Source organism: Orcinus orca, chromosome 14 (assembly GCF_937001465.1).
Source record: "Orcinus orca chromosome 14, mOrcOrc1.1, whole genome shotgun sequence".
NCBI lineage: Eukaryota > Metazoa > Chordata > Mammalia > Artiodactyla > Delphinidae > Orcinus > Orcinus orca.
This window is the reverse complement of record NC_064572.1, coordinates 7410605-7435789: the sequence shown is the minus strand read 5'-3', so window position 1 is coordinate 7435789 and position 25185 is coordinate 7410605. Positions and strand designations below refer to the sequence as shown.

Sequence of the window (25185 nt, the reverse complement as noted above, 5' to 3'; positions counted from 1 at the left end):
AATGTGGTTCTTCAGTGTATGAACTGGGTGACCTTGGGCAAGCTCCCTCACCTCTCTGTGCTTGAGTTTCCTCTCTGGAAACAAAAATGAGGGTGATAAAAGCATTGTTGGAGAGAGTGCATATCAAATGCTTCAGAGAGTGGTGGGTGGTTGGTGCCTTAGTACTTGAGTGACACGGGGGGTAGCTGCACCTGCCCAGCACAGTGAGCAGACGAGTCATTAAAAGATCTGTCCCGTATCCAGTGGTGATAGACATGCTTGAGAGCCTCCTCCGCCCCCCAGACCTGTCCATCCAGGAGCTGTCTACCGGCCACAGCCCTTCTCCCAACAGCCTCTGTTTCAGGTTTTCCATCCCCTTTCTTTTGGAGGAGATTTCTCTTATTCTTTGAACGCTGTGATGCAGTAGAATGAGGGTAACGGAAAGATACTTGAAGATACCTGTCAAGAGACAGATGACAGTTGCTTGGGACCCGTCAAGCAAGGATAGGAACAAGCAAGATGCTTAACCATGGAGAAAAGGTGGGGAAGAGTTTCCAGAAGGATTATGGTATACTTGGCTTGTCAGGTTTGGGGAGGAATCAGAGATGATAGTTGTGGCGCAAATCTACATGATTCATGAATGTCCGAGATGGTGCTATGTAGTAAAACCTTAATTAACAGGAATCCAGCTAAACCAACGCTGAAAAAAAAAATTTAACTTTTGTATACATTCAACTTGTAGAAGAAAGAGGCAAATGGCAATAAGACAAGCTGTCAATCGTTCTTTGTTTTTGTTTTTTTAATAAAAAGGAAAGAGAGGGGAGATCCTGGAACGAATTTTGATTCAGCCCAATTCCTTTCTCTTTGTAATCATTATCATCACTGTGTAAGAACTAGTGTGTGTTCATGAGATACAGGTTCTTATTTCGGAGTTGTAACTTTGAGTTTGAAAACTAGAGGCGGGAGGGAGAGATGGACCTTGATGGCACTCTGCATACATTACACTTACTGAAGTATTTGCCAAAGGGGAGAAACAGACCAGAGAAGCTGGCTGCTGATGACAGATGAAACAGGCCTTTCGGGTTAACCCCCGGCTCGCCAGGCCACTGCTTTCTGGAGCAGCCCGTTTGCCACGACCGTGCCCTGCAGAACCCGAGCTACACTTGCCTCCTACACCCTTCGGGCTTCCAGTCCCTCTGAGCACTGTCATCAGGAACACGCGATTTGAAACAAGACCCCGGGTCTTAAAGCAGAAGGAAATGGCCCTTGGCCAGGTTCACGTTATGCAGTTCGGTTGTGATAAAAGGGGCTTTCAGCCAGTCACATGGGCTTTCTGGCTCTGGTAAAGGAGTCATTGCCACACACGGACTTCCTGAGCCACCAGATCTTACGATTCTCTTTAGGCTGTTGTCGAACTCTGATACACTTTCATGCCTCCTTTGCCAAAGTTCAGTTTATTTGTTCATTCATCCAACAAATATTTATTGAGCTTTTCCTATATACCTGTCCCTGTAGGCAGTGGGGATACAACAGTGAACAAAACAGACAGAAATCTTTTATCCTACTGGAGAGAGACAGTAGACAAGTGAAGCGTTGGGAAGTGCTGGGAGGAGAACGGAGGGCGAGGCTGCTGTGTTTGGGTCTGTATTAACAGATAGGACTGCAGAGCAGGCCTCCTTGAGGGGAGGCCATTAGAAGACCCCCAGGAGGGGAGAGAGTGTGTGCAGTGTTCCCGACTTAAGTCAGGCTCACATTCCTCCTACAGCTCTGTTTGCCAACTGAACAACCGGTTCACACTGAGTTCGTTCTCTACTCTTTTTATTAATGTTTTGTGAAAGTAAAGCCTTTCACTGAAGTGTGAGCATTAGGCAAGACACAGATAGAGAAACTGTTTGCAGGGTGTTGGCAGCGCCCATTCCCCAGGGCTCAACCCTCATTGTGTCCACTTGGGGTTCTCGCCATTGATTCTCCAGTGATGGAGCTAGCTGGGCCCCAAGCGGGACCAAACTCAGAAGGTGCACAGTGGCACGCGCCCTGCCCCAGTCACTTGATGCCACTCTTCAGAAGGAACCTCTGTTACTTGTTTCTTGCTACTCTCCTGGAGATATTCTGTGCATTCATGAACTTGAAAATCAATAAGCAAAAAAGTGCCACAGATGTTAACATCTGTGTCCTGGGCTTTTTCACTAACAGTGTATCTTGGTGGATGGCTTCATGTCTCTTCCTATAGACTCACCTCGTTCTTTTTAACGACTGCATAATATTTATAAAATAAATGCTCCATAATTGATTTAACTTTTCTCCATTAATGAACGTTTAGGATATTCTGAATCTTTTGCTGGGATAAGCAATGTCATAATGAACACCCTTGAGTGTACATTTTTTGCATACACATATGGGAGTGTATCTGTAAGTTAGAATCTTAGAGATAGAATTGGTGGATGAAAGGGAATGTGCATTTATGTTTTGACTGATAAGATCACATCGCTCTGCCATTGCAACTGTACCAGTTTGCACACCCACTAGCAGTGTAAATGCTTCCTTTCCCACAGCTTTACCAACACCATGCTGTCAAATTCTTTGATCTTTGCCAGTCATTAGATGAAAGTGTAGTGTAAATATGCATTCCTCTTATTAGGAATGTTGTTATCTGATACATGTTGTTCCTAATTGGATTTTCTCGATATTTTCTTTTCTGAAAAGATACTGTGTCCTGTGTCTTTTTTGTTTTTAAGCCGTGTGAACAGTTGTGTTCTTACATGTTTTATTATCATGCTCATACTCTGGTACTTTATCTCCCAGAGCAATAATATTAAGAAGGAACGTATCACATGTGTAATGGCTGCCCATAACTGCTTTCCAAAGGTTCAAGTGTTTTGAAATACTGGACATAATCAAGAGCTTTACCTGCATAGTTTGATCTTCAAGCTAAGATACAGTTAGATGCCAGGAAATAACAGTGTGTAGCACGAATGTAGGAAAAATGTCATCTCGGGAGGGAGGCCAGAACGGATTTTTGTGGTTAGCTGTCAGTTACTCCTGAGGAAGAAGAGAGCAGCAGACCAGGGTAAAGCAAAAGCCGTCTTGTCTGGGTACTTGGGGACGATCAGTGCCCTTACAGTCATCCTGCCTGATTTGGCCCCAGAAACTACTCGGTTCTTCCCTTTAGTCAAGGGTCCAGGAGCTAAAGGGAGGAGACTCCCGGCATCTGAGAGCATCACATGATCTGAAAAGTTTATTCGGGAAAGAAGCGTGATGAACTCAGCACCCTGCCCCTTGGCCGAGGCACCGATGAACCGGAGAGTTGCTTGTGTTTTCCAGCTGCAGTTGGGTTTCTGACGGTGTCCAGTGTCATCACCATGTCCGCCCCCTTCTTCTTGGGGAAGATAATCGACGTCATTTACACAAACCCCTCTGCGGACTACAGCTCCAGCCTGACCCGCCTCTGCCTGGCGCTCGGCGGCGTGTTCCTGTGCGGCGCCGCGGCCAACGCCGTCCGCGTCTACCTCATGCAGACGTCAGGTGCCACGACCCACCTCCTGGGCCACATGGGGTGGGGGTTGGGGGGGGCGGATCTCGTGGGTTCCCTGTGCTCCGGCCCCCACCTGTGCTCTCCGGCCCCTGTGCTCTCTTCCTCCACCGCGTGGGGGACAGGGCCAACACTGGGCTGGGGATTGTTGTAGATCATGTGCTCTGTGCTCAACCTGCCTCTCCCGTGAATTGGAGCGCAGTCGCCTGTGTGCCTTCCGGGAGGTTTGAGTGAGGCGGCCGCAGAAACCGGGCCGTGCCCCGCGCTGTGCCGCCCCTGCAGGCGGAGCCGGGCGATAGTGGTCGGTGTCACTGTGAGGCCTGCTTGTTAGTAGGCGGTGACACCACAGTGACGCTAGAGCCCGGCACACCCGACTCCAAGTCGGTTGCTGGCCATTTAGCTGATGAAATACTCTGTAGATAAGTAACCAGTTCTTGCTATTCGAAGTTAAATCCAGGAAAGAATTGCGAAGGAGAAGCAAAATTAGCTTTTGAGAAGTTAAGGTCGTAAAACTTCTCTGTAAGTTATACTTTACGAAAGTCTCTTGGTCACATTCCGTTTACTGCTGTATCCTGTCCTCGGCATCCTCGGGCTGTGGGCACCGAGAGGAGATCGGTGCTGGTCAGCAGCGCGTGCCGATTAGTGCGCCCGGGCTCCCACCGCACCCAAGCCGGCGCAGACAGGCCTCCGGGGCTGCGGCTCAGAAGAGGCGCCGACCTCGGGCCGCGCGGCTGCGTGTTAGCGGCTGAGCCCAAGCCGATGCCACTGCTCTTTGCCTTGCAGGTCAGCGCATCGTGAATAGGTTGAGAGCTTCGCTCTTTTCCTCGGTTCTGAGGCAGGAGGTCGCTTTCTTTGACAAGACGCGCACCGGAGAGCTGATCAACCGCCTGTCCTCGGACGCGGCCCTGCTGGGGCGGTCGGTGACCGAGAACCTCTCGGACGGGCTCAGGGCCGGAGCCCAGGCTTCCATTGGCGTTGGCATGATGGTATGTCGGCCCGGCTGCCGGGGCGCCCTGCGGCCGGGGCTCGGCCCGCGCCCTCTTCTCAGGCGTGAGGTGCGCTCCGTTGAGCTGTTCTCATCGCTGTCGCAGAGGCCGCGGGGACCTGGAGCAGCTGCTTCCTTGGTGGCACCTGCGCCTTCACTTCTCCGCCATGAATTCCTGTCTGGAGAACGGACCGTTGGCATTTAGAAAAACTTACCTTGTTGCCTGGGTTTTCCGAGAACGTGTGAAAGTGGTGGGAGGGCCCTCGGGTCCTGAGTGTGGGTCAGAGGAGGGGTGTCAGTTCCGTCCCCAAAGGCAGGAAGCTGCCACTGCCGTCTGGATGGGACAGAGGCCTCATTTCCTCTCCTCCTCCTATCAAGAGCAGGTCCCCTCCTGCACGCAGGCAGCTCTGCCCTCCCTTAGGGGAGCCGGCTCCACCCAGGCCCGTGTCCCTTCCTTAGCTGGGGGCCTGAGCCCAGCTCCCTTCTTCACACCAGTGGTCTCTTCAGACCTGCGCAGCTGCCTGGTAGGAATGTAGTGCAGGCCACGTGTGCCAGTGTACATTTTCTAGTAGCCACGTTTTAAAAAGCAAAAAGAGGGAATTACCTGGCGGTCCAGTGGTTAAGACTCCGCGCTTTCACTGCTGTGGGCCCGGGTTCAGTCCCTGGTCGGGGAACTGGTACTAAAATCTCACAAGCTGCGTGGTGTGGCCAAAAAAAATTAAAAAAAAAAAAAAAGCGAAAAGAAAGGTGAGGTGAGATTAATCTTAATAATTTTACTTAATATAAACAATATTATCAATTCAACATGTGTTTAATATAAAAATTGTTAGATATTTCAAATTATTTTTTCATATTAAGATTTCAAAATATAGTGTGTTTTCTTTTATAAATTTATTTATTTTGGGGTCTTAGTTGCTTAGTGCAGGTAGTTGCAGCGAGCGGGGGCTACTCTTCGTTGCGGTGCACGGGCTTCTCATGGCGGTGGCTTCTCTTGTTGCGGAGCATGGGCTCTAGGCGCACGGGCTTCAGTAGTTGTGGCTCGCGGGCTCAGCAGTTGTGGCTCGCAGGCTCTAGAGCACAGGCTCAGTAGTTGTGGCACACGGGCTTAGCTGCTCCACGGCATGTGGGATCTTCCCGGACCAGGGCTCGGACCCTTGTCCCCTGCATTGGCAGGCGGATTCTTAACCACTGCGCCAGGGAAGCCCCCAAAATATAGTGTGTATTTTATACTTACGGAACACTTAAATCTGGATGCTAAATTTTCATTGGGAATACCTGATCTGTATTTAGATTTCATAAAATTTGTGGTTGAAAAAGTATATTAACATACCCAAATTCCCAGACATTCTTAAAACTTTACCAATAACTAAATAGAAATGGAGTATCAGTTTTTAAATTTAAATTTTAATTAAAACTAAATAAAATGTAAGGTTTAGTTCCCCAGCACACTGGCCACATTTCAGGTGCTCAGTAGCTGTGAGAGGCTGTCATCTTAGCACAGTACTAGACCCCTAGAATGAGGACGGAGACTGATCTTTTCTCACAGGTGGAAAAGCTTGGGTTTCTGTCCTGTGTCCCACAGGGCATTCAGTCCAGAGCAGAAGAATATGTTGAGCCTGTAAGATCTGACATACAGAGTGGAAGACAGCTTTGAAATCTTATGTATGCCCAGCCAAGAGAGAAGCAAAACTCTGGGAGAAGGGCCCTCCTGAACTAAAGCACCATTTCCAGATATTAATAGTCCAGGGCTCAGGAAGAGCTGGGAACCTCTTTTTGTAGCAGGTGAAGAGAGTCCCAGTGTAGGGCAGGTGGCTCATCAGGGGGAGGGAGCCTTAGTACCTTGAGCTGCATAGCAAAGTACCACACCTGGGGGCTCAAACAACAGAAGTTTATTTCCCGTGGTTCTGGAGTCTGGGAGTCCCAGATCAAGGTGCTGACAACGTAGGTTCGTTCTGAGGCCTCTTCTCTTGTCTTGTGGGCAGCCATGCTCTCGCTGTGTGCTCCGCTCACAAGGCCTGTCCTCCGTGCTTGTGGGGAGAGAGCTGACTTGCTGGTGTCTCCTCTCTTAAGGACCCGAATCCTATCAGATCAGAGCCCCTGCCCTTATAACCTCATTTTACCTTAACTCCTTCCTTAGAGGCTCCATCTCCAAGTCCAGCCCCATTGGGGCTTAAGGCATATGAGTGTGGGGGGGACACAAACACTCAGCTCATAGCAGGGCCTCATAAGGGGGCATCCCCTGGGACCTGGCCTTTAGCTCTGGAGGAACAGAAGTGTGCTTTGTTTCTCATGGGCTCCCTGGACCTGACTATGGTAAGCCTGCTCCCAAGAACCTAATGATGTCTGTACCATACTGCCAGTTTGGTAATTTACGTTCGGGGGTCTCCCTCCCACCATTAAGATGTGTGTCCTGATACTCCAGCGCTCCTTGTATGACAGCACCCTGCAATATTCTTCAGAAGGATATTTCTAAGCGTGGAACTGGAGCACGGGGAGGGAGGGTTCTGAGCCCGTCCCCAGGGCCTGGGGGGCACCGAGGGATGCTCCTGCCCCCCGTGCAGAGGGCTTGCTTGGGCTGTGCTGAGACCTGCCTGGGTGCCTCGCTGCCCCTGCATGTGTCCTGTGGCCACTGCCATCCCAGCGTCTGCTTGTCTGCTCAGGGTGGGTCGTCCCATGGATCAAGGTGCTGAGCTCATTGCTGCCTCAGGGCCTCTGTGTTCTTGCTCTTCCAAGACCACATGACCCTGTGGTTTCTCTCTCTCTCTCTCTTACCTGTTTGCTCTCCGACTCTCATCTTTGCTGTCCCCTTGGATGAAGCTCCATGTGGGTCAGTTATCTCCCAGGTGCCTAGAATAGTGTTCGCTGCATGACGGCATTAGGCAACCAATGAGTAAATAAGTGAATGATTGCGTGCTTCGTCCTTTACTTTACATTTCAGTCTGCAGCTTTTCCTCAGCATTTTAGGAGAGCCTTGTACTGATGATACTATTTTATAATTAATAATTTGTCGAAGAAATGCTAGTACCATTTAAAATACAATCACCTAATTGCAGGGTTGGCTACGGGAAAACCCCACTGTGTTACTTCCCCTTCGAGCAGCTCCAGTTGTTAGGAGACTCCTCCTTTTGTTGAGTCTAGATCCATCCGACTGCGATTCCAGTCCTCTGAGCCGCGGAAACAGCTCTAACTTGGTTGTTACACCCCCTGCCAAGTCCTCTTTCAACTCTGTCATATGATGTGGGTATTTTTGGTCTTGCTGCCACCTGAGTCATTTCAGTGAGATATTGCTCAGGTTGTTCAGAGCCCTTGATCTGGACCTGAATGCAGAACTCCTGGTGAGGTCTGGCCAGCGTGGAGCAGAAGGCGGCCTCCTTCCTCTGCTCACATCCTGCCCCCCTTCTCTGTCGGTGAACAGCGTGGCCTGATTTACACAGCACTGGTCCTGCGTTGTGTCAGTAGTGGTGCAGCAGTGGAGGGTAAAAGAGCCCCACCCTTGCTTCAGCAGCTCTCTGTCGCGTCACTCCTGTGTGGCAGGCTGAATATTCATGGGGCTTTGTGAAGACTGAAAATGTTTGAAAAGTTCTACCAAAACTGGATGTACGATTTTGAGACAGCAACCTTTAAGCCTGCCTGTTAATTTCAACACACGCACACACTTAGAGCGGGCAGTGAGAATGTCTTGCTACTCTGTGTAACACAATACCTTTTGGCTTTTGTTTTCGACAGTTTTTTGTCTCCCCTAATCTGGCCACTTTTGTTTTGAGTGTGGTGCCTCCAATATCCATCCTTGCTGTGCTTTATGGCCGATACCTACGGAAACTGACCAAAGTCACTCAGGACTCCCTGGCACAAGCCACTCAGGTAAAGGCCCCTCCCTGGTGTGGTCTCCACTTGAATGAACTCAGAGCCAGGGTATCGGTGGGCAGACCCTAAGGGATGTGCTGAAGCTTTTCAAAAAAGTACTTCCTTTTCCTTACATTAGCCCCCCGGATCTTAGCAACACAAAGTACTCTGCCTTCTAGACTAGATTAGTACCCACACCTCAGCGTTGAGCCCACTTGACTGTACATTGTGTGAACTTCTTACTGTCACTATTTCTTATAGGACGAAAAAGCTAATTATATTCTGAAAATAGTTTCTGGATGATACTCTGTCCTTCATTAATGAATAAGGGTAGCTTTGTAATGCTATCCAGTATTGTCTTTTTTAAAAATTAAAAATAACTTATATTTTCATGTTACAAAACCATGCATATTTATGAAACTAAAATTTTGAGAATATAAAGAGAAAAAATAACATGCATAATTCTAGCTCTCAGAATGAATGTTATTAACATTTTGGAGTCTATGCTTTTCATCTATCTTTTTCACTACGTAAAATATATGTCTTTATCTATCTACCTACCTTCCCATTTATCTCTTTATCTACCTATATATATGATGTGTCTATGTATAAATATAGATTTGTTTCCAAAAACAGGATTGTTTATCATATACTCTACTTTGTAATCTATTTTTGACGTAGTTGCGTATCATGAGCAGCTTTCTATTGATAGTATCTTAAAAATGAGAACCACATTTTAATTTTGCCTCCCTCGAAATATATGTATTATTTCTCCCAGCTAGCTGAGGAACGTATTGGAAATATAAGAACTGTTCGAGCTTTTGGGAAAGAAATGACTGAGATAGAGAAATACACCAGCAAAGTGGACCATGTGATGCAGTTAGCAAGGAAAGAGGCATTTGCTCGGGCTGGTTTCTTTGGAGCAGTAAGTAGATCATTTTGGAAAGAGTGGAAAGGGTAGACGTTATGACTGGGAGGGGTTTTTATTCTGTGAATCTTGCCATACATAGAAAATACTTCTCCCTCAAGAGTAAGAATTACCATCCTTAAAATATTTTTGTGAAGGAGGAGGAAAACAAGTAAATGTAATTAAAAGAAAGGTGGTGAGACCAAGACAGTGTGGGATTGGGCACTGATTCTCAGAGTGTGGTCCAGACCAGGCATGTCAGCTTCACCTGGGAACTGGTTAGGCACACCAGCTCCACTCTGGATGTCCTGAATTGGAAACTCTTGGGATGGGGCTGGCAATCTGTGTTTTAGCCCCAGGTCATTCTGATGCAGGCAGTTTGAGACCCACTGAGGATTAACCAAAATAATCTCAGTGTATTTCAAGAAGGAAGTATAAGAAAATTGATCACGTTGATCACAATGAACTCGGGTAGGACACCGAACTAGAAAATCACCATGATGGCAGATTCATAATATGTTCAAACTGGAAAGAATGTTAGAGGTGATTCAGTAACGGCCGTGACTTAACGGATAGGAAGGCCCAAGGAGGCAGCACTTACAGAGACCACGCACCTAACGCAGGTCAGGGCAGGTGAGCGAGATGCAGGGCTCTAACTTCTCAGTGCAGCCTGCCCAGCCCAACACGGTACAGTGTACTGATTTCCTCCAGTTAGGGAAGGCCTCCTTACTATCATTTTTCTCCTTTGCAAATTGATTAGACTGAGTAAAATAGGAATCTGATGGGTGACTTAGTGTTTAGGTTTCTGTGTTAATGAGATTATTTCCTTCAATACTGTGATATTTCAAAAGTATTTTTAAATTCAGATTAAAACTTATTTAGTATTTTGGAAAAATCTTGCTTGATGGTGAAATGCATAAAGGGAATTATAGGCCATGCAAATGCTTTTTGCATTTGGCGACTTTGGTTCCCACCTGACTTCTGTGTTTTCTTCCCTTGACAGACCGGGCTCTCTGGGAACCTGATCGTGCTTTCCGTCCTGTACAAAGGAGGACTGCTGATGGGCAGTGCCCACATGACAGTGGGTGAACTCTCTTCCTTCCTAATGTATGCTTTCTGGGTTGGATTAAGCATTGGAGGTATATAATTTAAATAGGCTTGGGAATTTACAAATCAAAAATAGGGTTATAGTTTCTGAAATGAAAAGTTAACTTTCCCATTACTCCACCTCTCATCAATTAACTAACTGCAAAAACCTCTCCTAGAATGTTACTCCAACTTGACTTTGAAAGAAAGAGCAGAGATACAAGTGGGATCCTCCGTGGGGTCTGGAATTTCCAGGGTTTTGCAGGCCCCCCGTAGCTGGTGGAGCTCCGGGTCTCACTGGAGCTCTTTCCAGCTGCATGTAGGGCAGCCTGTTCCCTTTCACCATAGGATGGATGCTGGGGAGGAAGGGTGGTGTGAACAGACATGTACAGGAACCCCCGTCCTCTGGTGGTGATGCTTCCATGATGGGCAAGTCACTGGTGGGGAGTAAAGTTCCTTCTGTACAAAGTCAGCCATGTTCAAAACTAGTGAACAATCACAAATATAAGTGATAAAGTACATGAAGCACAGTTGCTTGCTTTTGTCAAGAGCCTCTCAGATGAGCTTTCATCGTCTACTTCTGAGTGAAGGGAAGCAAGACCCGTGGAGTCTGCGAGGTTTTCTTTTCCGTAGCTTTCCTGAGGCCCCAGCCAGCTGGGAGCAGATGATTTCCTGCTTTGGAAAGGATGGAAAGGTTAGATAAACACTGAAGTCTGGTTCAAGGAGCTCAGGTATCCCATGGGGGTCACCTCAACCCGACACTCTTGTTGTTTTCAGGGTTTCAGGGTTTTCTACTGGTTAAAGGTATAGACTTTTCCTTAGACATCTGCAGGCAAGTGAGGATGTTTTCTGGACTGAGATTTCCAGAGACTCCTTTAAAAATAGCATAATAGTTCCTCTGGCTGGTCTTGAAGACAAACCTGATCAAGACACTTCCGGGTGCTGAGTGACTTGGGATGCGAGAGGGCCAGTTCAGGAGGACAGAGCAATGACAGTGTTTCTCTTTTCTCTCCGTCTCTTGGGTTGGGCCTGTCGGGCTGTAGGCTCGCACACCCGTGTGGGTGGGTTCCTTTCAGCCTTTTGTCCCACCTCAGAGCGGACTTGTCTGCCGCCACCTTCCCTCTCTGTGGCCTTCCTGTGCACGGTCCACGCTTGACCGCTGTCAGCTTTCCTCCTGCCCCCCCCAATCTTGAGTTTTCTGCCACATTTGTCTTGATCTTTCTTAGTCCCTCTGCTGACACCTCCTTTTTTCCATAGTACTTGACCTGATAGACACTACCTCTGTTTTGGGGTGTTCTGCTGCCCTATCTTTTGTCCCAGGTTCATAGCTGTGTCTTGCACAGAAATTGGTTGGAAACACAGTTCCCGTCCCCTGGGAGTCAGTTACCTCCCCTGGTCACAGATGTGCTGCTGAGGCTTTGTCTGTGCTTGAGATTTCGGGGGGCTCGGCCTCCTGAGCCACAGGCCACCCCACAGCTCTGGTTGATGGTTCCTGCCATCTGGAGGTGGAGAGAGGAGTGAAGTGTGGGCGGGACTGTAGGGACCTGTTACAGGTTGAGTTGGGTTTTAAATGTTTTTGTGAAGCTCACTGTTTAGAGTGATTCTGTAATGAATCTGCAATCAAGAAATCCTGTTTTATTTATTAAATAAATCAGAATTTTTATATGTTGGTTCCTGCTTAGAATAGATTTTACTGAAAAAAAAAAAAACCCACAGTAAATTCTACATTTATTTTCTGTTATGAGAGGGTCAGAGGTGCTATTTGAAGGAAAACATGCTTGTTTCTTTTATACCAGAGAAGGCTCTTACATCTTCCTATCAAACCCAATATCTTTTTTTCTTACATTTTTATTGAGGTGAAATTCACATAACACAAACTTAATCATTTTTAAATGTACAGCTCAGTGGCATTTAGTACATTCACAGTGTTGTGCAACCACTACCTCTGTTTAGTTCCAAAGTATTTTCCTCACCTCGAAGAAAAGCCCATACTCATCAAGCAGTCTATACCCCCCTCCCCAGCCCCTAGCAACCAGTTTGCTTCCTATCTGTATGTATTTACTTACTCCGGATATTTCACGTGAATGGAATTATATAGTTTGTGGCCTTGTGTGTTTGGCTTCTTTCCCTTCGCATGTTTTCAAAGTTCACCCACATTGTAGCATGTACTTCATTCCTTTTTGTGGTTGAATAATATTCGATTGTATGGATAGACCACATTTTGTTTATCCAGGGCCATTTTGTCTTTGTTTCTGTTTTCCAGAGTCTAAACTCTTTACTATGTTGTGAACTACTTCCAACTCTTTCCCTTGGCTTTTCCTTCCTTCCTTCCTTCCTTCCTTCCTTCCAATTAATAGACTTCTTAAAAGAGCAGTTTTAGGGGCTTCCCTGGTGGCACAGTGGTTAAGAATCCGCCTGCCAGTGCAGGGGACACTGGTTCAAGCCCTGGTCCGAGAAGATCCCACATGTCACAGAGCAGCTAAGCCCGTGTGCCACAACTCCTGAGCCTGTGCTCTAGAGCCTGTGAGCCACAACTACTGAGCCCACGTGCCACAACTACTGAGCCTGAGCTCTAGAGCCCGTGCTCTGTAACAAGAGAAGCCACCGCAATGAGAAGCCCGCGCACCACAACCAAGAGTAGCCCCCGCTCGCCACAACTAGAGAAAGCCTGCGTGCAGCAACGCAGACCCAACGCAGCCAAAAAAAAGGAGCAGTTTTAGGTTCACAACAAAGTTGAGCAGAAAGTACAGAGAGTCCCATAGACCCCCCCGCCCCCCATGCACAGACTCCCCCATTTATCAGCATCCCCCACCAGATGGTGCATTTGTTATAATCGATGAACATACACCGACACGTTATCACCGAAGTCCAGAGTCTACCTTAGGGGGTCACTCGTAGTGTTGTACGTTCTGTGGGTCTGGACAAACGTATAATGGCATGGATCCACCACTGTAATATCATACAGAGTAGTGTCACTACCCTAAAAATCCTCTGTGCTCTGCCTATTCATCCTTCCTTCCCGCCAGCCCCTGGCAACCACTGATTTTTTTTACTGTCTCCACAGTTTTGCCTTTTCCAGATGTCGTGTTGTTGAAATCATGCAGTGTGGAGCCTTTGCACCTTAGCTTCCTTCACTTAGTAGTAGGCATTGAAGGTCCCTCCATGTCTTCTCATGGCTCAATAGCTCTTTTCTTTTTAATGTTGTCTGGATGGACCACAGTTTATCCATTAAAAGGACATCTTTGTTGCTTCCAAGTTTTGGCAATCATGAATAAAGCTGCTGTAGACATTTGTGTGCAGGTTTTTGTGTGGATATAAGTTTTCATCTCCTTTGGGTAAACACGGAGGAGCATGATTGCTAGATTGCATACAGTAACAGTATGTTTAGTGTTGTAAGAAATCGCCAGACATTCTTCCAAAGTGGCTGCACCACTGTGCGCTCCCGCCAGCCCAGAATGGGAGTTCCTGTTGCTCCACGTCCTCACCAGCATTTGGTGGTGTTAGGATTTCGGATTTTTGCTGTTCTGATAGATTCGTTGTTGTCATAATTTGCTTTTTTCCCTGGTGACGTGATGCAGAGTATCCTTTTATATATTTATCTGCCATGGGTGTATCTTCTTTGGTGAGATGTCTGTTTGTCCATTTTTTAATTGGCTGTTTGTTTTCTTATTGTTGAGTTTTAAGAATTCTTTGTGTACAATAGTCTCCCCTTATCCTCGGTTTCACTTTCTGTAGTTTCAGTTACTTGTGGTCAACTGCAGTCTGAAAATATTAAATGGAAAATTCCAGAAATAAGTCATAAATTTTAAATTGCACACCATTCTGAGTAGCATGATGAAATCTCACGCTGTCCTGCCTCCTGCCTGGGACATGGGCCATCCCTTTGTCCAGCGCATCCCACCCGTTAGTCTTTTGGTAGCCGTCTCAGTGATCAGATGCACTGTGTAGTACTGCAGTGCTTGTATTGACGTGACCCTTGTTTCACTTAATAATGGCCCCAAATTGCAAGAGTGGTGATGATGGCAATTCAGATATGCCAAAGAGAAGCCATGAAGTGCTTCCTTTAAGTGAAAGGGTGAAAGTTCTTGATTTCTTAAAGAAAGAGAAAAAATCATATGCTGAGGTTACTGAGATCTATGGTAAGAATGAGTCTTCTGGTCATGAAATTGTGAAGAAGGAAAAAGAAATTCATGCTGGTGTTGCTGTCCCACCTCAAACTGCAAAAGTTACACCACACTGCTTAGTTAAGTTGGAAAAGGCATTTAATTTGTACAAGATACTTTGAGAGAGACCATGTTCACATGATTTGTTACAGTATATTGTTATAATTCTATTTTATTATTAATGTTACTCTCTTACTTTATAAATTAAACTTTATCTTAAGTATGTGTATGTAGGAAAAAAATACAGTTGACCCTTGAACAACACGGGTTTGAACTGTGAGGGTCCACTTATACAGATTGTTTTTCAATAAATACGTACTGTAGTACTACACAATCCACGGATGCAGTTACAGAGGGCCTGCTACAAAGTTATACATGGATTTTCACATGTGAGGGGTTGGCGCCCCTAACCCCTGTGTTGCTCAGGGGTCAGCTGTAGTATATATGGAGCACCACGGTTTCAGGCATCCACGGGGGTTTTGGAACGTATCCCCCGTGGATAAGGGGGAACTACTGTATTTTGGATACCAGTCCTTTGTCAGATGCGTCTTTTGCAAATAATTTCTCCCAGACTGTGGCCCATCTTCTCATTCTCTTGACAGTGTCCTTCACAGAGCAGAAGTTTTTAATTTTAATGAACTCTAACTTCCTTATTTTTTTCTTTCGTGGATTGTGCTTTTGATATGATACTTAAAAAGTCATTGCTGAACACAAGGTCATATATGTTTTTCTCTTATGTTATCTTCTCAGAGTTTTATAGTTTGGCGTTTTATGTTTAGACCACTTTGAGTTAATTTTTGTGAAAGGTGTAAGGTCTGTGTCCTGAATCATTTTTTGCACATGGATGTCTGGTTGTTCCAGCACCATTTGTTGAAAAGTCTACCCTTTCTTCATTGAATTGCATTTGTTCATTTGTCAAAGATCAACTGACTATATGTATGTGGCTCTGTTTCTGACCAATGCATTCTTAATTTAACCTGAAGGTTTTAATCCACCGTATCTTGTATAAATAACCGTATAGCTTAGACAGAATATTTGAATTGCATTTTTTCAGCATCCTTACTGAGGGAAAGTGTTACAAGTATGTGTTCTGGCAGTTGACATGGAGTGTACTTGGAGTTTAAATCATTAATTAAATCATAGTTCAGAGGTGGCTTTAAGAAGAGGTTGGAGGCTTCCCTGGTGGCGCAGTGGTTGAGAGTCCGCCTGCCGATGCAGAGGACATGGGTTCGTACCCCGGTCCGGGAGGATCCCACATGCCGCGGAGCGGCTGGGCCCGTGAGCCATGGCCGCTGAGCCTGCGCGTCCGGAGCCTGTGCTCTGCAATGGGAGAGGACACAACAGTGAGAGGCCCGCGTACCAAAAAAAAAAAAAAAAAAAAAAAAAAGAAGAAGTTGGAGTATTTAACATTGCCAAATTTCTTTTCAGTTTTTAGCCTGGTAAAAGTTGTATTTGTTGAGTGTCTGAAAGGAGGGTTTGATTATGTGGATATGTCTTTTAAATGAATATTGGGGTACCTTAAGTTCCTTATAAGTATGGGATAAGCATTATATTTTATTTATATTGCTATGTTTTTGAGTAGGTAGACTTTTATGTAACATTGTGATTTGTTTTTTGTTTTTTTTTTGCGGTGCGCGGGCCTCTCACTGTCGTGGCCTCTCCCGTTGCGGAGCACAGGCTCTGGACACGCAGGCTCAGCAGCCACGGCTCATGGGCACAGCCGCTCCGCGGCATATGGGATCTTCCCGGACCGGGGCATGAGCCCGTGTCCCCTGCATCGGCAGGTGGACTCTCAACCACTGCGCCACCAGGGAAGCCCTAACATTGTGATTTTAATTCAGTGGTTGATTAGTATGACTATATGTATTTATAAATTCCCTGATCTGACCAAACATTAAATCCTTACTAGAAATAATGAAATTGGAGGAGGAGAAACTGAAGGAACACAAGGGTATGAGACTGAGGGAACTCTGATGGATTCCCAGGTAGCTGCTTCAAATCAGATTCTGTATTCACAGCAGGTTGTGGTCACTGTTCCCAGAGGTGCGGGAGTAGCAGAGGGCCGTTTCCTGGTACCAGTGATAGACGTGTGCCTTTGCTTCTCGCCCAGGTCTGAGCTCCTTCTACTCAGAGCTGATGAAGGGCCTGGGTGCCGGGGGCCGCCTCTGGGAGCTCCTCGAGAGAGAGCCGGAGCTTCCTTTCAATGGTGGGTCTGAAATGGGTTTGCTCCTCTTGGCTGGGGTTAAACAAATGTGGTTTTGGACTGTGACACCAGCTTCCTGCCCCACTTGGGATGGACGAGCTGGAGCGGGACGCTGTCCCTTGCATGTGGCAGGGACAGGGCCGTCAGCGGGGTGGGCGGTGAGGAAGCACAGCTGCTGGGCACTGTCATGGGGCCCCAGGGCGTCCCTGGAGGCGTGGGGACTGACCACAAAGTGTGCAGCCACTGTTTACCTCCCTGCAGGCGATTTGCTACCACAGACAGCAGGGTAGAAGTAAGTGCAGCTCAGGGGTGCAGATAGGAAGGGCCCGGCCAGTGCCCAGACTCGTCTCCCTTGGTGCTTTTGACGTTTGTGTGGGCAGGGGGAGGGAGGCAGGAAGAGGGATCACACGTATAAAAGCCTCTGAGTTGCCTGGCTTCGGGGGTGGGGTGGAGGGTGCTGGTGCTAATTGGCCAGAGCTGTCTCCTTCATCAGCTGCTTCCCGGGAAGCCGGTGCTCGGGGCAACTGTGTGGCCTGGGCCAGCCAGCCAAGGGGTCGGGGGACGGGGCTGGGAGCGGCAGCCACTGCCAGCTGCTCGCTGATCCCTAGGTACTGGCGTTGGCCCCAGGTCAGTAGTGAATGCCCAGTATTCTCCACTATGACAGGCTGGGAGAGACTGAGCCCCTTCTCCCAAGTCAGGAGCAAGGTTACACAGGACAGAGCAGACCTCTGACCCCCCTCTAGCTCCGGGGCTGTTGTGCAGCGCCCGCCTGTTCATCATCATCCTCTGAAAACATTGATTTAGAGAAGGTGAGGTAAACCCTAGACAAGGGAACCACGGAGGCAGCGTACAGGGAGAAGGCCACTGGGCTCGCCCGGATGGCTCCCGGGCTGGAAGCTCCATCCACGGCTCGGTTGACACGGGCAGGCTGGCCCCTCTTCACCTCGGCGTCCCGTCAATAAGACTGGGATGGGGACTTCTACCTCTCGGGGCTGCGAGGCTCCAGCAGGGTGGCGGGCGTATGGTTGTACTGCCAGTGCAGAGCGGGTTCAGGGAAGCGCTGGTCGGAGGCCTCCTGACTTGCCCGGGAAGAGCCCAGACTCCAGGACTCGCCATGCTGGGCCATGTCTGCAGTCAGACAGGCGGGCACTGGGCTCTGCTGTGAGCCTGAGCTTTGCCCTGAGTGATTGGAGCTCCATCTTCCCTTGCAGAGGGGGCCATTTTAAACGAGAAGAGCTTCCAGGGCGCTTTGGAGTTCAAGAACGTGCATTTCGCCTATCCAGCTCGCCCAGAGGTGCCCATATTCCAGGATTTCAGCCTTTCTATCCCAGCAGGATCCATCACAGCGCTGGTTGGCCCGAGTGGTTCTGGCAAATCAACAGTGATTTCTCTCCTGCTGAGGTTGTACGACGCCAGCGCTGGTGAGTGGCTGAGCACATCGTAGGACGGGAGGCCTCTCCTGAGCCCCCAGAGAGGGTCAGGTTACGCAGGGGCCGTGCAGTGCGCGAGTTCTGAACACAGAGGGTTTGTTCCCAGCAAGGAAGTCCCAAACAGAGGATTCACTTTTCGGGCTATGGCAGCTCACACAGAGGGCCCATCAGGCACGTTGTATCTTGTGTTCGCCACTCAGGTCCAGAGTGACTTCCTGAACCCCACCTCCTCGTCTCCCATGTGGTGCTTCCTCCACCGGGAGAGGGGCTCCAAGAAGGTGCCTCGGGGTTGCTGAGCACCACCGGCCACGGCAGCACCATGAGTGCATGCCACTCTGTGCCAGCCCTGAGCTTGTGCAGGAGCCTGGGCTCTCCCTGAAGCCCTCCGGTCCTCCTGCCTGGGGCTGGTGTGCAGACAGGGCATGTGGCCGTCACTGATTCACTTCTGGGCCGCTGCTCCATTGAAGCTTTCTTGCGGTAGTAGAGATTTTCTTACAGACTTTTCTCATTCAGATTTTTTTTTTTAATTTTTAACTGGATTATAGCAGCTTTCAGAGCAAAGAACACATTATTTTACTTCTTTATATCTTTTTAAAATATACAGTTGACCTACAACATATTAGTTTCAGGTGTAGAGCATAATGATTCCATATATGTATATACTGTGAAATGATCACCACAGCGTGTCGAGTTAACATCCATCACCACACACAGTTACAGAGTTGATATCCTTCTTTGTATCAGAGCTCGGAGAAGATAGTCTGTTTTTGGATTAAGAAAACAATGATGGGGACTTCCCTGGTGGTCCAGTGGCTAAGACTCTGCACTCCCAATGCAGAGGGCCCAGGTTCAATCCCTGGTCAGGGAACTAGATCGCACATGCATGCCGCAACTGAGAGTCCGCATGCCGCAACTAAGACCCAACGCTGCCAAAGTAAAATTAAATAAATATTAAAAAAAAAAAAGAATGGTATTTCTCAGCAAGAAAACAATTGTCAGTATAAAATAAAACCATGAATTTGAAGAGTATGTCTTATGGTCTTTTTGGTTACAACAGTGTGAGAGCTGGTTATGTGCCAGGTAATTATCTGACTCACAGGTCCTGACCACAGAACCACCAAGTGCATTAAAATGGGTATTACTACACTGTTGGCCTCTGGCATCACTGCCTTGGTTTACCCTCTACTTGCTGTAAAATTCTGAGTTTAGAAAAATCCTAGTGAGTGGGATGCAAATCAAGTCAAAATGTAAGTCTCCAGTTTCTTCACAGCGGTGAGTAAATCAAGGAGAGAAGCAGCTACGCTTACATCCTGCCTTGTGCAGCCTATAGGACACTTACACTTTTTAAGTCAAGACCTCAGGTTTCGGTAGGTTTATGAAAGTTTACAGCTGGCTTGTATAATGCCACACACCTAACTGAGAAGGAATGGGATGTCTTGTGTTGGTCACTGTCATTGTCATCGGGAAGCATGATTGCGTTCCCTCAAGGTGTAGAGGTAATTCTGTCAGCTGAGGTCACAGAGTTACATCTGACTGTTGAAACACTCTGCCACCGTGTCAGAGTGTTAGTTGCAGACAGCAGACTCTCCAGCTGTGCTTACTCGGGAAGGCGAGCTGGATGGATGAGCTAGGTGGGCTTAGTCATCTAACCACTGCAGGGAGATAGTAGGCGTGGACAATCCAGAAAAGTCCCTTTTAGCTCTGAAGTTCCCTAAAATACGTTGGTTTTAGATTCTGTTTGGAGATTTTGAGTATCTGATCTTTAAAAAACTGAGTCTAGAATTTTCACATCAGAGCCTTTCTGTGTTTACATGAGTCATTGGCCCCATGACACTCAGTGACTCTTTCCTTCTTCTCTGCAAGGAACGATCAGTCTTGATGGCCGTGACATCCGTCAGCTAAATCCAGTCTGGCTGAGATCCAAGATTGGGACAGTGAGTCAGGTAGGAGGAGAGGGCTCCATTTTTATTACATTTTCTTTTAAAATTGCTTTTGTCATTTGCTTTTTTCTTGGTCTTGAACCTTTCAAAAGAAAAGGAATGGAAGTTTTCTAGATTTATGAAACCAGTCTCCAGGGCAGGTTGTTTAGGTTTGTAAATAGTGCTGTTTCCTGAAGACCTTAAACATGTTAACCACTCGAAGCATTGACTTTATCAGAAGCTGGGGACTGGCATTACTTTGTAATGCAGATAGTCTAGAAGATTGGGGAGAAAAAGATACAACTGTTTAGCTGCTTCTGGCTCTTCCTCAATTCTCATTTTCATTGCTAGCCAGTCTACTGTTTTGCATAATGGGTTTCAGAGACAAGCAAGCAAAGGCTGTGGCCAGAGCCAGGGTCTCCTTGCAAAGAGGCTGCAGATTTCAAGAACCTTGATGGAATGCGGTGTCTTTGATGAGGCTGTTTTCACAGGACCACTCGGTGCAGGGGAGTTTTGACACAGCTATTGGTATTTTTATCACCAAGCTTCGTGCACAGCAGGCAAACACAAGCACCCCGACTGCTGAGCCTCTTCCTCTAATGAGCCTTCCCTCAGCACCACTCCATTGGTGGGGGGCAGCGACGGGGGGCTTGGCTCGGTGGTGCAAGGGTCACGGCAGTGCCACAGCCTTATTAGGGAGGGAGAAAGAAGCTGGGAGTTCATTTGCTTTTTAGCACTATTCCACAGAATAGCTCTGTCCAAATGCCACGTTCCCTTCTGCTCTGTGTGTATATCAAAAAGTGATAGAAATGGATTCTCCCATTGCCCTTGGAAGGCAGGCAGCTGGAGAATGCCGACGGGCTCGGGGTCCTCCTCGGGGAGGGGGACTTGCATTTACAGAGCGCCTGCTGTGTGCCGGACGCTTGCAGGTGGCTACTGTGGGACCCCGTGTCCTGCAGTGGGGGACCTACAGGTGATAAAGGCAGTCCTGCTCGTGCTAATGCATGAATTTTTTAATCGCCCATGGGGTATATTTATGGAGAATGAACCAGAAAAACAGTATATATTCTCTGGGAACCGTTTAGTGTCTTAGCTGTAAGTATTGTACTAAGCTCCACTGTATTTACTAGACTGTTGCAATTTGCAATAAATACGTTTTATTTCCAATGTGTAGGAACCAATTTTGTTTTCTTGCTCAATTGCGGAGAACATTGCCTATGGTGCAGACGACCCTTCCTCGGTGACGGCTGAGCAGGTAGAGAAAGTGGCTGGTGTAGCCAATGCAGCTGCTTTCATCCGACATTTCCCTCAAGGGTTCAACACTGTGGTCGGAGAAAAGGGTGTTCTCCTCTCAGGTACCTTTTTGTTACCCCTTTGCAGCAAACACTCTCTAAACACTTCCTGTCGCAGTGTTATTTTCTAATTAGGCTCTTGTCCTTAGAGTTTATGAAATTAACCTTTTTCGTTTTCTCACATCTCTTTTGTATGTGGACAACTCCCCAGTTCCTTTCACTTTCTACCCCAGACATGTTTCCAGATTCCCACTGGTGTCCCACTGGGTAGTACTCAGCCACAGCAGCTTTCTCTCATCCCAGAAAAGATACGTTTTGTAACTCGAGATCCTTGAAAATTGTAGAAAATAAGACAGATACCGCGGATGGCAGGATGATTTGTCCAGGAGGCAGAGACTGCATCAGGGCAGACGTGCAGCTGAAGGGGCTCCTTATTCCTCACTTCGTAGGTTATGTGTAGACCCAGGACTTACAAACTTTTCTGTAAAGGACCAGAGAGTAGATGATTTAGGTTTGTGCGTCACACGTGGTCTCTGTCACAGTCTTCTTATTATTTTTTAACGACTCCTTTAAAACATAAAAAGCATTCTCAGCGTGAGGCTGTGCACAGACAGGCCCTGGTCCAGACCTGGCCCAGGTGTAGTCCGCTCTGCCCCGTCCTGGACGAATGGGGGCTCGCAGGGCTGTGGCACCATCTGGCCCATGGTATCGGCTCCCCCCGCAGGTCAGATCGCCTTTGGGGGTGGTGTTTCCAGGAGGGAAAGAGAAAACAGTTCTATTGCTTTCAAGTACAGAAGTGGGACCAATGAATAGAGGAGTAAATCTTTGGTGAAACACAGATTTTTTTTTTTAATTACAAATATTCAACTGTACTTCCTTTCACGACGAGCTCTGTCACGGGATGTGTGCGAGCAGGGGGTAGAGACCTCCACGTCAGAGTGAAGCTGCCGGGTTGGGTGGGGGCAGGAGTCCTTCCAGTGCTAAACCGTTTGCTTGAACTTAGACTGCAGACTTTAACACAAAAACGTTTTAATTTTGTTGTGTATGATTTGTTTCAATGATAGGCAGTAGATGAAAAAATATTTTTTGATAGATTGGGGAAGTTCTGGGGTTTTGATAGATTGGGGAAGTTCCGGGAGTAGAACCACTACTGTGTCGCTGGAACAGACGTGTCCTTGGGCAGGACTCCAGTGTAAGCTGCTGGTGGTGAAATTACCGAGATGGAGGGGTGGGGTTGGGAGCTACCTGTGCTCTGTCCCATGAGCACAGCACCTGCTCGCTTGGAACAGGTGCTGCATGTCCTTCCCTTCGACCAGGATGCTCAAGCTCCATCTCCAGTGAAGTAACCGAAGGTCACGGTCTACCCTGGAGGAAGGCCCCTGTGTGCGCATTGGCACTGGGGTCTTCAGAGCTGACCAGAGCCCTTGCTGGCCGCTCTGCTGACCCACACCAAGCACTCAGACCCCCACCAACCAGAGAACTGGGAAAGGAAGGGTTTTTCCTCCTTCCCTCCTCATGAGGGTGGGGTTGCCTGGTTGAGGACAGCTTTTAGCAGCATCACCCATTTCAGTTTAAATGATTAACTTGTCTCAGATGAAATAATAAGTAGGTTCAGCCAGTAACATCAACCAAAAAGGAATGTTTTCGTCACCAAAAGTGGAATTGAGTTTCCTAACATGAACTAAGTTGGGAGGAGTGAGTTGAGTCCTGCGCTGAGACTTCACCAGTTATAACTTAGGAGAGCGTCCCTGGGGGGAAGGAGAGGGTGGGGTGCAACAGGGGTGAGGAGGGGAAGTATCATCTGTCCATCCCTCCCCCTTCCCCCACACCACCCCCTGGCGTTTAGTCGAATTTGAGTTTTACAAAGGGGGCTGGCTAGCATGGCATAGTCTATCTGTTGCCCCCATTTTCATACACGCACAAAGTACCGCGTGTGTCGGTTGTTCCCTGGGGCAGGAAAAAGAAAACAGCGTGAGAGTGGAAGTATGGAGTAGTGTTCTGGGCGGACAGTGGAGTTACCAGTCCCAGCTCCTTTCGCTCCTGTCCATCTCACGTACTGCTCTGAAACCTCTAACTTCCTCGAGTTTCCCGTTCGTTTCCTGCTACAAGAGGTGCCCTCTTGCGGGGCACGGCACGTGTGTGGTTAAAAGCGCACAACACTGTTCAGACCTCGGCTCTGCCACTGACCAGCTGTGAGGCCTCTCACAGGATATTGTGCCTCAGCTTTTCACCTGTAAAAAGAGAATCATTATAGGATCTACTTCAAAGGCTTGTTTTTGAGATGAAATGAAATAATACATGCATTTAGGAAATGCATTTAGGAAATGCCTGGGACGTAGGAATTCCTCAATGTTAGCCATGATAATAATTATTGTTATTATTAATCTTGAGATAGATGAGGAAACATTATAATATTTAAAATGTAGGTTTCTGTTCTCGCATCTATCTCAACTATGACTGGGAGAAACTACCTTCAAATTGCCACATGGCTCATCAGAAAAGCCTGTTACCAAGAATTTTTGTTAAGGCGTTCAATTTTAAAATGTATATATTGTCATTGTCAGGTGGGCAGAAACAGCGAATTGCAATTGCCCGTGCTCTGCTTAAGGTAAGCCGGAAGCCTCTCAGCGGGGGTTGGCATTGTTCTTAATCAGGGACCTTGTAATTTGTAATGTGCAACTTTTCTTCTTCTTCCTTTTTCTTGGGAAGGGGCGGGTGGGTATATGGTTGACAGTTCTGGTGAAAGATGAGTTGGGAATTCCACTGAGTACCTGTGGTCCAAATTTAGCAAGTGTTTCCTGAGTATTAGGAGCCAGAGGGAGAACAGTTTAACACACGGATCTTCCATCAAGAAGCATACAGAATATTTTAAAACAAAAATGTCTCTATGTGTGTAACTGAGTCACTTTGCTGTGCAGCAGAGCACAGCATGGTACATCAACTACATTTCAGTACAAAAAAATAATAAAATTAAGCATACAGTCTAACTGGTAGAGTAGTGATTATATCAAAATACCAAAATAATACAAGTATTCTTACTCGTATAATCTGTAATCACCTGCTAAACTGAATAGTACAGACTTGAAATACTTATACAAGGCTCCTAAGAGGAGAGGGAAAAGCTGAAAGTCATAGACATTGTATTTTGTAGGAAATGATGGCCTTCTCCTTTGTTATATAACTATTCTCCTCAGATTTATAGGTGATTTTTTTAAAAAAAACAGCTTTATTGAAGCATGATTTACATATCATAAAATTGACCAGTTTTAAATGTACTTTTCAGTGACTTTTAGTAAATTTACAGAGTTGTGCGCCCATCACACAATCCAATTTTAGAACATTTCTATCACCCTGATACCCTTTTGCAACCTTTCTGCCTTCCCAGCCCCAGCCCGCCACTAATCTACTTTCTGTTTGTCTAGATTTGCCTTTCTGGACATTTCAGATAAATGGAATCAGACAAGATACAGTCTTCTGCTTCTAGCCTCTTTCAGTAGTATAGTTTTTGGGGCTCCTCCATGTTGTAGCCTATATCAGTACTTTATTCCTTTCCATTCCTTTGTATGGACAGACCACCATTTGTTTATCACCCAAGTGTTAATGAACTTCTGGATTGTTTCCGGTTTAGGGCTGTTGTGAATAGCACTGCTCCGAATGAACAGTGTACAAGCTTTTGTGTGGGCGTGTTTTCATTTCTACGGACGGGTTCCTAGACAAAGCTAGATTTCATGTGTTTCTCCGCTCTGTGTGTACTACTCCCAGCTGAACTACAGGCAGGGCCTTGAGAGTCTAGACTCCATGTGACTCACTTTAGAGCCCCACTTCATACTGTTGGTTGATTCACCAGCA

General features: G+C 47.1%; 1 protein-coding gene and 1 non-coding gene across 5 annotated transcripts in view; both read left to right on the top strand.

Moving 5' to 3' along the window:
- ABCB10 (ATP binding cassette subfamily B member 10) overlaps nucleotides 1-25185 on the top strand; it is a 33049-nt gene that overhangs the window by 4840 nt on the left and 3024 nt on the right. For 3 of the 4 annotated variants that reach the window (XM_049697416.1, XM_033408944.2, XM_049697417.1), the window contains exons 2-11: nucleotides 3301-3501; nucleotides 4292-4563; nucleotides 8220-8354; nucleotides 9115-9261; nucleotides 10247-10382; nucleotides 16603-16698; nucleotides 17907-18116; nucleotides 19989-20068; nucleotides 21219-21399; nucleotides 23901-23944. In XM_049697416.1, coding sequence (XP_049553373.1) covers nucleotides 3301-3501; nucleotides 4292-4563; nucleotides 8220-8354; nucleotides 9115-9261; nucleotides 10247-10382; nucleotides 16603-16698; nucleotides 17907-18116; nucleotides 19989-20068; nucleotides 21219-21399; nucleotides 23901-23944 — 1502 coding nt within the window. The remainder of the gene's footprint in view (nucleotides 1-3300; nucleotides 3502-4291; nucleotides 4564-8219; nucleotides 8355-9114; nucleotides 9262-10246; nucleotides 10383-16602; nucleotides 16699-17906; nucleotides 18117-19988; nucleotides 20069-21218; nucleotides 21400-23900; nucleotides 23945-25185) is intronic. The other variant, XM_033408942.2, reaches the window with a different exon arrangement.
- On the top strand, nucleotides 18921-18993 carry TRNAG-CCC (transfer RNA glycine (anticodon CCC)). The gene has a single exon. It is a non-coding gene; the product is annotated as a tRNA-Gly (tRNA).